The sequence below is a fragment of the Gopherus evgoodei genome, chromosome 2, assembly GCF_007399415.2.
Source record: "Gopherus evgoodei ecotype Sinaloan lineage chromosome 2, rGopEvg1_v1.p, whole genome shotgun sequence".
Lineage (NCBI taxonomy): Eukaryota > Metazoa > Chordata > Testudines > Testudinidae > Gopherus > Gopherus evgoodei.
The window spans coordinates 214550481-214564072 of NC_044323.1; the positions used below are offsets into that span (position 1 = coordinate 214550481).

A 13592-nucleotide genomic window follows, 5' to 3' on the forward strand; every position below is an offset into this window, starting at 1 on the left:
GATAGAGCAGCCTCTGTTGGTTGGGCCCCCGTAACCTTATGGGCCTTGATATGACAGCACCTCTCACACCATTGTAGCTATGCTACTGAGGAAACTGGCACTGCCACCAACCATAAGAGAGACTATCTTTCCAGTGAATAAAAGACTTCAATCTCCAACACTATCAATGTAGCATGTTTCACCAACATGGAACTTAAATGTGACCAGAAAGGAATTGGGAATAGTAAAAAACCTGAAGGATTTTATTACCCCATACTAGTTAGAGTTGGGCATTAGGTTCAGATCTTTCCTACAATGCTCAACAAATCACCTGAGCTGGAGGGAATAGTCACTAACAGTCACTAAGCTTAGTCTTTATACTTAAAAATAGAGTAGACAAAATATTAAAAGTGCACTGTAGGGAACAATCCTACTTTAGCAGGGGCTATAGGTTTGATAACCTACCAGGACATTTTCATTTCATTTCTGATTCTGTGAGTAGGTCAGTCTTCACACTTTCTTGACCAAAGCGTATAATCTTTGCCAAATTATGTGGACTGTTTTTGTGGTATGGAACCCTGTTTAATGTGGATCACACTTGGATGACTAAACTTCTGTTTTCATTCTCATCTTACTATTCATTTAACAACAACATTTTAATCTTTTGATCTAAATAGTAGACAACGATTTTCTTCAGTTTTTTTTAAACCAGTATTAAAACAGAACATGTTTTATAACCAATGGCATATGTCTACCATACTGCCAGTATTACAATAATACTTTTTAGCAAGATTGCAATCACAGATATTGCACTAAAAATACCAGTTGTAATGTAATTAATATTAATGTCAAATACATTTAATAGTTTAATCACAGATTAAAAACTGATTCATACTGTTGGTTTTAGAGACTTTTGAGCAAAGTGATTGGAGTTTATACTTTGTGCCAGATAACCCTGATAAAATTTGTTACAAATTCTATTTGTCTACACCAGCAGGCCCAAACATTGAGAAAATTACTGAAGAGATTGATGAAGATAATGAAGATGATTATTCCCTGGAGTATCAACCAGTTCAAGAAGATACAATTAAAACACTGAATTTTGTTATGTCTGAAAGCCAAGAAGGTAAAAGAATCTCTGCTAATTTTAATGTAAAAATTTAGAAGAGAAAACCTTTATATTTCTACTTTTTATCACCATCCTTTATATTTTATCAAATAATTATACAATATTTGGTTTAAAAATAAGTATTTTGTTTCCCTAGCCTATAGTATTGTATAGTAACTATAAAGCATCCTTTTTTTGTGGTGTGTGAGATATTGTCATTTCAGCTTTTTCTGAGTTGTTCTTTAGAATTTGGAGGTATGCCTTATTTCTTAGCTAGCTAAATACACTGTTAGGAAGTTGTAGACATATTTCTCCCCAAAATAAAAATATAAATAAAGAGGTCTTAATTTTAAATTGGTAGATGAAGAACTGCCACCAATTAATCATGGGAACCCAATCTCGGACCGAAGGAGTACTTTTCAGGCACATCTGGCTCCTATAGTGAGCCCCAAACAGGTGAGTAAAGCTTGTAAGACAGATTTGTATCCTACAGTTTTGTGCCTGATTAAATACCACTGATGTACTTGGAACTATCTGAATGCATCTCTATTTTGTGAAATATATGCTAATACTGCTCTGATAAGAACCAGTCATTGTGATTCACTATTTGCTGATTCTATTCCCTGTGATACTTTCCATTAATGCAGTTGTCCCATCTCACTGTTGAAGAAGGTAAGTATTATCACTTGCTTTCAAGTGGACTAGGCATGGGATTGGGAGTGAGGAGACTTGGTTTCTAGTCCAGTGGCTTTCAAACTTTTTTTACTGGTGACCCCCCCCTTATAAATTAAGAGTACTTTTTAATATATTTAACATTATAAATGCTGGAGGCAAAGCGGGGTTTGGGGTGGAGGTTGACAGCTTGCGACCCCCATGTAATAACTTCATGACCCCCAAGGAGTCCTGACCCCCAGTTTGAGAACCCCTGTTCTAGTCCTAGTTGTGACACTGACATATTGTGTAACCTTGGGCAAATCAGTTAAAGTGTGTTTCTACTCTGGAAAGGGACTGTATACACATTAAATTCCTAGTTCAACATCTGTAATCTTTTTGTAGGCTTAGTCGCATTTTCTCATTTTATAGACTCATAGACTCTAGGACTGGAAGGGACCTCGAGGGGTCATCGAGTCCAGTCCTCTGCCCTCATGGCAGGACCAAATACTGTCTAGACCATCCCTAATAGACATTTATCTAACCTACTCTTAAATATCTCCAGAGATGGAGATTCCACAACTTCCCTAGGCAATCTATTCCAGTGTTTAACTACCCTGACAATTAGGAACTTTTTCCTAATGTCCAACCTAAATCTCCCTTGCTGCAGTTTAAGCCCATTGCTTCTTGTTCTATCATTGGAGGCTAAGGTGAACAAGTTTTCTCCCTCCTCCTGATGACATCCTTTTAGATACCTGAAAACTGCTATCATGTCCCCTCTCAGTCTTCTCTTTTCCAAACTAAACAAACCCAATTCCTTCAGCCTTCCTTTATAGGTCATGTTCTCAAGACCTTTAATCATTCTTGTTGCTCTTCTCTGGACCCTCTCCAATTTCTCCACATCTTACTTGAAATGCGGTGCCTAGAACTGGACACAATATTCCAGCTGAGGCCTAACCAGCGCAGAGTAAAGCGGAAGAATGACTTCTCGTGTCTTGTTTACAACACACCTGTTAATGCATCCCAGAATCACGTTTGCTTTTTTTGCAACAGTATCACACTGTTGACTCATATTAAGCTTGTGGTCTACTATGACCCTTAGATCTCTTTCTGCCATACTCCTTCCTAGACAGTCTCTTCCCATTCTGTATGTGTGAAACTGATTGTTCCTTCCTAAGTGGAGCACTTTGCATTTATCTTTATTGAACTTCATCCTGTTTACCTCAGACCATTTCTCCAATTTGTCCAGATCATTTTGAATTTTGACCCTGTCCTCCAAAGCAGTTGCAATCCCTCCCAGTTTGGTATCGTCCGCAAACTTAATAAGCGTACTTTCTATGCCAACATCTAAATCGTTGATGAAGATATTGAACAGAACCGGTCCCAAAACAGACCCCTGCGGAACCCCACTTGTTATACCTTTCCAGCAGGATTGGGAGCCATTAACAACTACTCTCTGAGTACGGTTATCCAGCCAGTTATGCACCCACCTTATAGTAGCCCCATCTAAATTGTACTTTCCTAGTTTATCTATAAGAATATCATGCGAGACCATATCAAATGCCTTACTAAAGTCTAGGTATATCACATCCACCGCTTCTCCCTTATCCACAAGGCTCGTTATCCTATCAAAGAATGCAATCAGATTAGTTTGACACGATTTGTTCTTTACAAATCCATGCTGGCTATTCCCTATCACCTTACCACCTTCCAAGTGTTTGCAGATAATTTCTTTGATTACCTGCTCCATTCTCTTCCCTGGCACAGAAGTTAAACTAACTGGTCTGTAGTTTCCTGGGTTGTTTTTATTTCCCTTTTTATAGATGGGCACTATATTTGCCCCCTTCCAGTCTTCTGGAATCTCCCCCGTCTCCCATGATTTCCCAAAGATAATAGCTAGAGGCTCAGATACCTCTTCTATTAACTCCTTGAGTATTCTAGGATGCATTTCATCAGGCCCTGGTGACTTGCAGGCATCTAACTTTTCTAAGTGATTTTTTACTTGCTCTTTTTTAATTTTCTCTTCTAAACCTATCCTCTTCCCGTAAGCATTCACTATACTAGACATTCCTTCAGACTTCTCATTGAAGACTGAAACAAAGAAGTCATTAAGCATCTCTGCCATTTCCAAGTCTCCTGTTACTGTTTCCCCCTCCTCATTGAGCAGTGGGCCTACCCTGTCCTTGGTCTTCCTCTTGCTTCTAATATATTGATAAAAAGTCTTCTTGTTTCCCTTTATTCCCATAGCTAGTTTGAGTTCATTTTGTGCCTTTGCTTTTCTAATCTTGCCTCTGCATTCCTGTGTTATTTGCCTATATTCATCCTTTGTAATCTGACCTAGTTTCCATTTTTATATGATTTTAGTGATACAAATAATTATTTTTCAGTCTCTTTGGTACTATGTAGCCAGTACAGCTATGGCAAAGTGATCTGGAGTCTAGTCCATCATTAACAAAAACATTTGTGTCTATTATACCTGAACAAAAACAGAAAACAAGAGTAATGGGTGCAATTTAGCCTGTTCTGTAGCATTATTTTTTCTGCTCATAAGGGGATTAGTTGTTTAAAATGCACAACTCTTTTGTGGTTGGCATTTACGTTTTTGACAGCTGCTACAAAGAGGGGAATAATGGTTAGGGCATTAGCCAAGAACTTGGGAGTTCAAATCCCTGCTCCACCACAAGAAGTTTGTGAGATCATGGGCAAATCACTTAGTCAATGTTTCTGTTTCCCACCTCTAAAATGGGGCTAATAGTACTTCCCTACCTCTCAGGCATGTTGAGCATAAAATGAATTAAAAATTCTGAAGTGCTCAGATTCTGTGGCAACAGGGGGCCATATGAGTACTTAAGATATATAGAACAAACCTGTTGGAGGTAATAGAGTTGCATGGTTATCATGGAGGGCATAATGTGAGCTACAGAGTCTTTATCACTTGACATACACCTCTACCCCGATATAACGCAACCTGATATAACACACATTTGGATATAATGCGGTAAAGCAGTGCTCTGGGGCGGCGGGGTTGTGCACTCTGGTGGATCAAAGCAAGTTTGACATAACACGGTTTCACCTATAACACGGTAAGATTTTTTGGCTCCTGAGGACAGCGTTATATCGAGGTAGAGGTGTATACATATTATTTTGACTATGGTGGCTAGAGAGGCACTAAAATTAAGTCCCTCTGGATAATATGGCTTCAGGAAAGGAGGGAATCAGTACCACCAATGTTATTTCCTCTTCTTGCTTTAAGATACTTGCACCTATTGGTCACAGTTCTTAAGCTATGCATAGCACAGATACTGATTGGAGGATGCCCATAACCAATGGGTATGCGCTTCCTAAAGCATATATTTGTGACGTGCACAATAGTATCTCCACAGAGATGTACTCATCTGAACAGATTTTTAAAGCTACCTATGTAGAAAACTAAATAATAATTCTCCTTTCCTCCATTCATCCCTCCTCTCAAAATACTTAGGAAATTTCAGACAGACGGGGTTTTGATTGGGCAAAGTTAAAGTGATGGTATGTGTGGTTAAAACTGGGATCATAACAAAAACTAGCTTCATCAGTAACTATGGAGGGAGTAGCATTTATTCATAACACTTTGCCTACCTCATAATATTAAGTGATATTTGTAAAACACTATGAAAATGTAAAGTGCTATGTAACTTCTAATTATTGTTCAGTATTTCACATTTTTTAACAGTTTCAATTAACCTTTACTATGGTTTTAAATAATATTACCGGTACTTTTAATTGGTATAGTAATTATTATTTTAAAACTGAAAACAAAGGTAATGGCTGCAGTTTAACATGTTTTGTAGCATTACTTTTTCTACTCTTCTTTTGCTGAAGGGATTAGGTGTTTAAAATCCACAAAGCTTCCATGGTTGGTATTTAAATTTTTGAAAGGTGCTAAAAAGAGTTGACCTGGTGTTTGGAAGATAAAAGACCAAAAGTTATGTTTTGCGTTTGCAAAGGGGCTTCCTAACCCTCCCTGGCTCTACATTCATTGGGCGTTATTTATTATTCTGACTTAATATTTTGTGTTAATGTATTCTTTTGAAATTTAAAAAAACAAAACATGCACATTGCATATATAGTCTATGCAACTGGATTGTTTGATCATTCTGGAAGGTATCTTTACTTGGCTTCTTTTCCACAAATATACTTGAAAGTATAAAATACTAATCCAGTTTGAAAGTGTTATCTCCCTTTGAGTATCCTCATTTCTTCCACCAAACAAATTAATTATTCATAATTCATAAATGAAAAAAATTATTCATAAATTCTTACCTGGGAGATGAAAAAGCAGTAATGAATTCCCTAAGCTAGTTTGTGCTTACCCGCAGGAGGAGGCAAAAGGCCAGGAAAATATGTGCTTACTGTCCAGATTGTCTGATAATTGTCCCTTCTACTGGGAGGAGTTTAGGAAGTAGGGATTGGGCTGAGTGTTTGGGCTCCTAATCTCGCAGATTCCGATTGTTCACAGTGAAAGAGAACCTTCTTGCTGTGGTTTTAGAGGTGTCCACTTGGAGGGCTGGCTGTCTCCCCCATGGGTTCTCCATTGACTTCCATCCCAGGCCCTGCATTAATATCTCCTTCAGGGGCACATACATCCTTTGGTTCGGAGTCCCTCGGAGTTGTGCAGTAGAGTTACAGAAAAGCTAACGCTCTTAGGAGTTTATTGCTGTTATAACTCTCAATTGGAATATCCACTTTAGATATCTGCATGGTCAGCTAGGGATGAGTGCATCAGAAGACTGGTGGCTGTTTCCACCTGCTTTGGGCCCCACTTCCAAAATAAATGTGGAAGAAGGACCCCTCTCCGAGTTCCAACTAGAGCTTTGTGGGATCCTAGGGTGGCGGCCTACGATAAAAAATGGCCCAGCAGTGGCTACTTGTCTCCCTATATGTCCAAACTGAGAGAGCTACTGGGTTCCATTCCTTTTGCCCCAGAAGTGTGGGAAACAATCTAACCACTAGTGTAAAATTGGATTAAGCTAATTTAGTACCAATCACACTGAAAAATTTTCAGATGTATTGTAGGCTACTGATTATGCCTTTATAAGGGAGAAATTGATTTAAAATCGGTATGGAAAAGATGTGTATGTATTTAACTTGAAAATTGCGGAGTTAAAAAGTTGAAAAAGCACAAGAGGGAAATGTGTGGAAAAAACCCCAAATTTTTTAATGGAAATTCTTAGAATTCATTATGAGAGGAGCATACCAAAATTTGAAATAACAGAACTTCAGGCTCTAATTTGTATCCTAGTAAACGAGTATGGAAATTAAATCATTATGAAATATAAAACATTCCAGAGTACATCTGTTTGAAATAACAGATGAGATCTGTCCAAATAATGGTCTAGAGATTAAAAATAAAAATCCTTCCGCTGTTGTTCACAATCTGCTGTAAATAAAATTCATGGGAGCATCCTGGAAAACTTGTACTAGAAATAACTGCACTCACTCTCAGTCTGTATATGTTGGATGACAGTTTAAATCTGTGCCATAACATGTTTCCAAAGATTCATCTGAATGGGACAGAATGAAACTCTGTTATGTGTAATAAACCTAAATAGTACATCATAGATTCTAAGGGGAGAAGGGACCATTATGATCATCTAGTCTGACCTTCTGTATAACACAGGCCATAGAACATCCCTAAAATAATGTCTAGAGCATACTTTTTAGAAAAGCATCCAATTTTGGTTTAAGAATTGTCAGAGATGGAGATTCCACCACACCCTTTGGTAAATTGTTCCAATGGTTAACTACTCTTTCTATTAAAAATGTATGCCTCATTTCTAGGCTGAATTTGTCTAGCTTCAGCTTCCAGCCATTGGATCATGTTATACCTTTCTCTGTGAGACTGAAGAGCCCATTATTAAATATTTGTTCCCTGTGTAAATACGTTTAGACTGTAATCAAGTCACCCTTAACCTTCTCTTTATAAAGCTAAATAAATTGACCTCCTTGAGGCTATTGCATAGGGCATGCTTTCTAATTCTTTAATCATTCTCATGGCTCTTCTCTGAACCCTCTCCAATTTATCAACATTCGTCTTTAATTGTGAGCATCTGAACTGGACACACTGTTCCAACCCAGTCACACCAGTGCCAAATATAGAGGTAAAATAACCTCTCTGCTTCTTGAGATTCCCCTTTTTATGCATCCTAGTATCTCATTAGCTGTTTTGGCCAGAGCATCACATTGGGAGATTATGTTCAGCAGACTATTCAACATGACCCTCAAATCTTTTTCAATCGCTGCTTCCCAGGATAGACTCTCCTATCCTGTAAGTATAGCCTCCATTCTTTTTTTGTAGATGTAAACATTTACATTTAGCCATATTAAAATGCATACTGTTTGCTTATGCCCTGTTTACCAAGCAATCCAGATTGTTCTGAATCCGTGACCTATCTTCTTCATTATTTACCACTCCCCCAGGTTTTGTGTCATCTGCAAACTTTATCACTAGTAATTTTGTTTTCTTCCTGGATATTAATAAAATTGTTACGTGGTGTAGGACCAAGAACCGATCCCTGCATGACCTCACTGGAAATGGACCCTCTTGATGACAATTCCTCATTACAATTAGCCAGTTTTAAAGCCATTTACAGTGTGCCATGTGAATTTTATATTGTTCCAGTTTTTAATAAAAATGTTGTATGGTGTCAAGTCAAAAGCCCTACAGAAATCTAAGTATATTATATCAACACTGTTGCCTTTATTAATCAAACTTGTAACTTCATAAAAAAGATATTAAGTTAGTTTAACAGGACCTGTTTACTTAAACCCATGTCAATTTACATTAATCACATTACCCTCCTTTATTTCTTTATTAAAGAAGTCCTGTATCAGCTTCTCCATTATCTTACCTAGGATTGATGTCAGGCTGACAGGCCTATAATTATCTGGGTCATCCTGTTTACCCTTTTAAAAACTGGCACAACATTAGCTTTCTTTCAGTCTCCTGGAACTTCCCCAGTAATCTGAGACATATTGAGAATCAACATTAACATTCCAGCAGCTCCTCAGGCAGCTCTTTTAAACTCTTGGATGGCAAGTTATTTAGATTTGCTGATTTAAAAAATGTCTAATTTGTTTAATATCCTTCCAAGATACTAGTGGAATGGAAAGAGTGGTTATCACTATATAGACTATAACATCTTTTTTCCCCTCAAATATAGAACAGAATTATTTAAGAACACTTCTGCCTTTCTGTGTTATTATTGATAGTTATACATTTCCATCTAGTAATAGACTAATACCAGTGTCAAGATTCTTTTTGTTCCCAATATTTTTAAAACTCCTTCTTATTGTCCTTAACTCTGCTGGTCATATATTGCTCATGTCCCTTGGGTTCCCTTATCAGTGTTCTACAGTTTACTAACTTCTGATTTACATTAATTGTTTCACCTTTCTTTCATTTGTTATATAGTATTTTTTTTTTTTTTACAGCTGCCATCATCTCCTTGCTAACCGAGGCTGTTTTTTTAAGCAGCACAACCTTCTTCTTTGATTGTGGGATTCTGTTTTTTTGGGAGATCAAATAAGGTGTTCTTAAAATGATATCCCATCAGCATTCATGTTTTTCCGATTAAATTGTTCCTCCCAGCTGATGTGCCACACAATTGTTTTATCTTTGTGAAAATTGGCCCTTTTGAAGTACCAAGTAGATAATTACTGTTCTGGGCCTTATTCTGCTTGCACATTGTAAATGTGATGAGTCATGATCGTTTATACCTAAGATACCATTATTTTTAGGTTCTTCCGTTTCTGTCCGTTGTGCGTGCTCCACTCCAGGTGTCAGTGTGCCCTGGTGCATTGATCGGAGATCTTCGGTGTCAGTGCTGTTGGGACGCACGCACCCAGCTATTGTCTCACGCCGGTTCTGTCTGTTAGGGTCTGTCTGTGTGTATGTGTCCTGCACCTCCTCAGTTTCCTTCTCACTGTCCGCGGCTGAAGATGGGACTTGGGGCAGTGCTGAACCTCTTCCCAAGTGTCTTAAGGAAACAAGCAGAAATAGTTAGCTAGAAATATCCTGGAAACCGACCAGGAGTGCAGCTTCACCGTCTCATGCAAAGAGGCAGGAGCCCCAACCTCTACACACAGAGACCTACAGAAATGAAAAAGGTCTCCGGTGAAGTCCACTTCCCCCGGTGTTGACAGCACCAAAAACCGGACAGCCGACTGCCCCAGCACCTCAAACATGGCTCACACAGGGCACAGAAACAAGGATTAGACCCCCCCCCACAGCCGTCAACTTTCCTCGACACTGATCCTGCCAGCACTGTGAACAGACTTGGGATCGGCTGCGTGGTACACCCCAGGCGCCGACAAGACCGTCAGCACCGAGACTGACAATAACCCCCACTGCAGACATGCCACTGCTGGAGGGCACCTATAGACAGCTGCCAGCTAAACAGAAATTGCTGTGGACTTCAGCTCACGCTCCAAGACCCATGGCACTGCTGCCCACAGAGCAGCAACAATTCTTAAAGCATGTTGACATCTCCATGGCCCCAGAGCCTGACTCTTCTCTCCTAGGCACCAAGTGCTCACTCTTTGATCAGCTGCATTCACTGACAGTGAGAATGACATGCCGCAGCAGGCAGAGTTTTCCCCGCCTGGCTCTCCTCCCCCTCCGGAGCCATACCTATTTCAAGGCATGGCACCCCACAAGAATGAGCCTCAATTTCCCTGCTTTGTCCCCCCATGGGCGGGGCCCCACTTTTCATACCCTATGCAGTGGCCACAGTGGTACCCTTGGTCTGCCCATGATGCCAATCCTTCTTATGGACCCTCCACCAAACCTCAGACTCGCTCTGCACTTCTGTCTCCAGCTCCATCTACATCTAGAGCTCCAGAGGGGGCCCCCCCCAAATAGTGGGCTATGAACCTTTCCCTGAATCATCTCATCATAATTCTCCATCAGCAGCAGATGAAGCTCTCATGCCACCACTACAGAACATGGATGATTTTAAGCAGTTCCAGGAACTTTTTAAGAGAGTGGCAAACAGTCAGAACATTCCTTTAGAGCAGTGGTTCTTAACCTTGGGTGCACGCACCCCCTAGGGGTGCGAGATGCCCTTTCTGAGGGTGCGAAACATGCCAAATTTTTTTTAGAAGGTAAATCATTGAAAACACAAATTAAGCACAGGCACGTAAGTACAACTACTTTGTTTCATCAAACCTATGTATTAACATTATACATTTAATGATTAAATTTGAACTGCAGAATTAAAGTAAATATATAATTCTCTCTCTTTCATTCTATAGTTATGATATATCTAGGTTTAAGAACTGACGTACTTCAACAATTTTTGATAAGGGATGAGAGAACATATTTTTGAGAACCAAAGGGGTGCAGGCTGCAGTAAAGATTAAGAACCACTGCTTTAGAGGAAGTGCAGGAGACAACAGAGACTCCTGAAAGTCCTCCAACCCTCTGCGCCATCAAGGATCGCACTACCCATAAACGAGGCCCTACTGGAACCCGCTGGCACTATATGGAAGATCCCTGCCTCCATCCCACCAACATGTAAAGGGCTGAACGTAAATATTATGTACCAGCTAAGGACGTAGACTTCTTATTTTCCCACCCACAGCCCAACTCTCTGTGCAACCCACAGAACAAAGCAACCATAATACCGGCCCACTCCACAAGATAAGGACCTCAAATGACTTGACCTCCTGGGCTGTAAGGTCATACCTCCTCCACTCTGCAATTCAGAATTGCAAATTACTCTGCCCTCCTCTCAGGCTACAGCTATGACAATTACAACAAGTTGTTTGAATTTACCTCCCATATCCCAGAGGAGAGAAGATCAGATTTTAAATCAGTCCTCGTTGAAGGTCATTGGCATTTAAAACCGATTTTAGCAGTGTTTAAACTGATTTAACGCGGTACCTGTCCACACTACGAGGCCCTTTATATCGATATAAAGGGCTCTTTAAATCGGTTTCTGTACTCCTTCCTGACGAGAGGAGTAGCGCTAAAATTGGTATTACCATATCGGATTAGGGTTAGTGTGGCCGCAAATTGACGGTATTGGCCTCTGGACAGTATCCCACAGTGCACCACTGTGACCGCTCTGGACAGCAATCTCAGCTCGGATGCAGTGGCCAGGTAAACAGGAAAAGCCCTGCGAAATTTTGATTTTCATTTCCTGTTTGCCCAGCGTGGAGCTCTGATCAGCACGGGTGGCAATGCAGTCTCAAATCCAAAAAGAGTTCCAGTGTGGACTGTACGGGAGATACTGAATCTGACTGCTGTATGGGGAGACAAATCTGTTCTATCAAAGCTCCGTTACAGAAGATGAAATGCCAAAGCATTTGAAAAAAAAATCTACAGGCTACACAGTGCTGCGTGACAAGCGTAACGGGAAGCCAGAGACTCAAATGGACGCTCATGGAGGGAGGGAGGGGGTACTGAGGGACTCCAGCTATCCACAGTCCCCAGCAGTCTCCGAAAAGTATTTGCATTCTTGGCTGAGCTCCCAATGCCTGTAGGTTCAAACACATTGTCCGGCGTGGTTCAGGGAATAGCTCGTCAATTTACTCCCCCCCCCACGTGAAAGAAAAGGGAAAGAAATCGTTTCTTGACTTCTTTCAATGTCACCCTATGTCTACTGAATGCTGCTGGTAGACACGATGCTGCAGCAGTGAAGAGAAGTATCTGCTTCTCTCCCCTCCCCGGTGGCAGACGGTGCAGTAGGACTGGTAACCGACGTTCTTATCAACCCATGAGTGCTCCTGGCTGGCTTCAGGTGAGGCTGGTCGGGGGCGCCTGGGTGAAAATAGGAATGATTCCCGGTCATTCCCAGTAGATGGTACAGAACGGCTGGTAACCGTCTTCATCATAGCAACTGGGGGCTGAGCTTCAATCAGCCCCCTCCCTTTCATGTGAAAAGAAAAGATTCTGTACTGTCTGGACTATCATAGCAGTGGTATGCTGGGCTCCTCTCCCCTACACTGCTTAATGTCCTGCCTGGACTATCATAGCACTGGGAGGCTGCCTCCCCCTCAATTTATGTAACTAAAAACTCAGTGTTTCTTATTCCTGCATTCTTTATTACTTCATGACACAAATGGGGGGGACACTGCCACGGTAGGGGAGAAGGGAAGCAACGGGTGGGGTTGTTGCAGGGGCACCCCCCATGAATGGCATGTAGCTCATCATTTCTGCGGGTTCTGACACAGAGCAGCTGTGCTCTCTGATACACTGCTTCTCTAGTACATTTGCCCCATATTCTAGGCAGGACTGACTCTATTTTTAGAAACCATAAGAAGGGGATTGACTCAGGGAGTCATTCCAAGTTTTGCTTTTGCGCCCCCGGCCGATCGCAGCCAGGGGCACCCATGATAGCAGCAGACAGCACAGAAGGACAGATAACTGTCATCTCATTGCCAAATTACACTGGCAGCAGACGGTACTGATAATCATCTCTGCTATTATGCAAAAGCAAATGAATGCTGCTGTGTAGCGCTAGAGTATCGCCTCTGGTCCGCGGCATCCAGTACACATATGGTGACTGTAAATAAAAAAGCGAACGGGCTCCATGGTTGCCGTGCTATGGCGTCTGCCGGGCAATACAGGGAAAAAAGGGCGCGAAATGATTGTCTGCTGTTGCTTTCCCAGAGGAAGGAATGACTGATGACTTTACCCAAACCCACCCGCGACAGTGATTTTTGCCCCATCAGCCACTGGGCTCTCAACCCAGAATTCCTAAGGGCAGGGGAGACTGCGGGGAACTATGGGATAGCTATAGAATAGCTACCCAACAGTGCAACGCTCTGGAAATCGACGCTAGCCTCGGACCATGGATGCACACCGCCG

The 13592-nt window shown here is 41.1% G+C and overlaps 1 protein-coding gene across 4 annotated transcripts in view; it reads left to right on the plus strand.

The window, feature by feature from the left end:
- The window catches only part of IMPACT (impact RWD domain protein), a 63667-nt gene that overhangs the window by 17056 nt on the left and 33019 nt on the right, over positions 1-13592 (plus strand). For 3 of the 4 annotated variants that reach the window (XM_030552933.1, XM_030552931.1, XM_030552934.1), the window contains 2 exons: positions 974-1105; positions 1449-1543. In XM_030552933.1, coding sequence (XP_030408793.1) covers positions 974-1105; positions 1449-1543 — 227 coding nt within the window. The remainder of the gene's footprint in view (positions 1-973; positions 1106-1448; positions 1544-13592) is intronic. The other variant, XM_030552932.1, reaches the window with a different exon arrangement.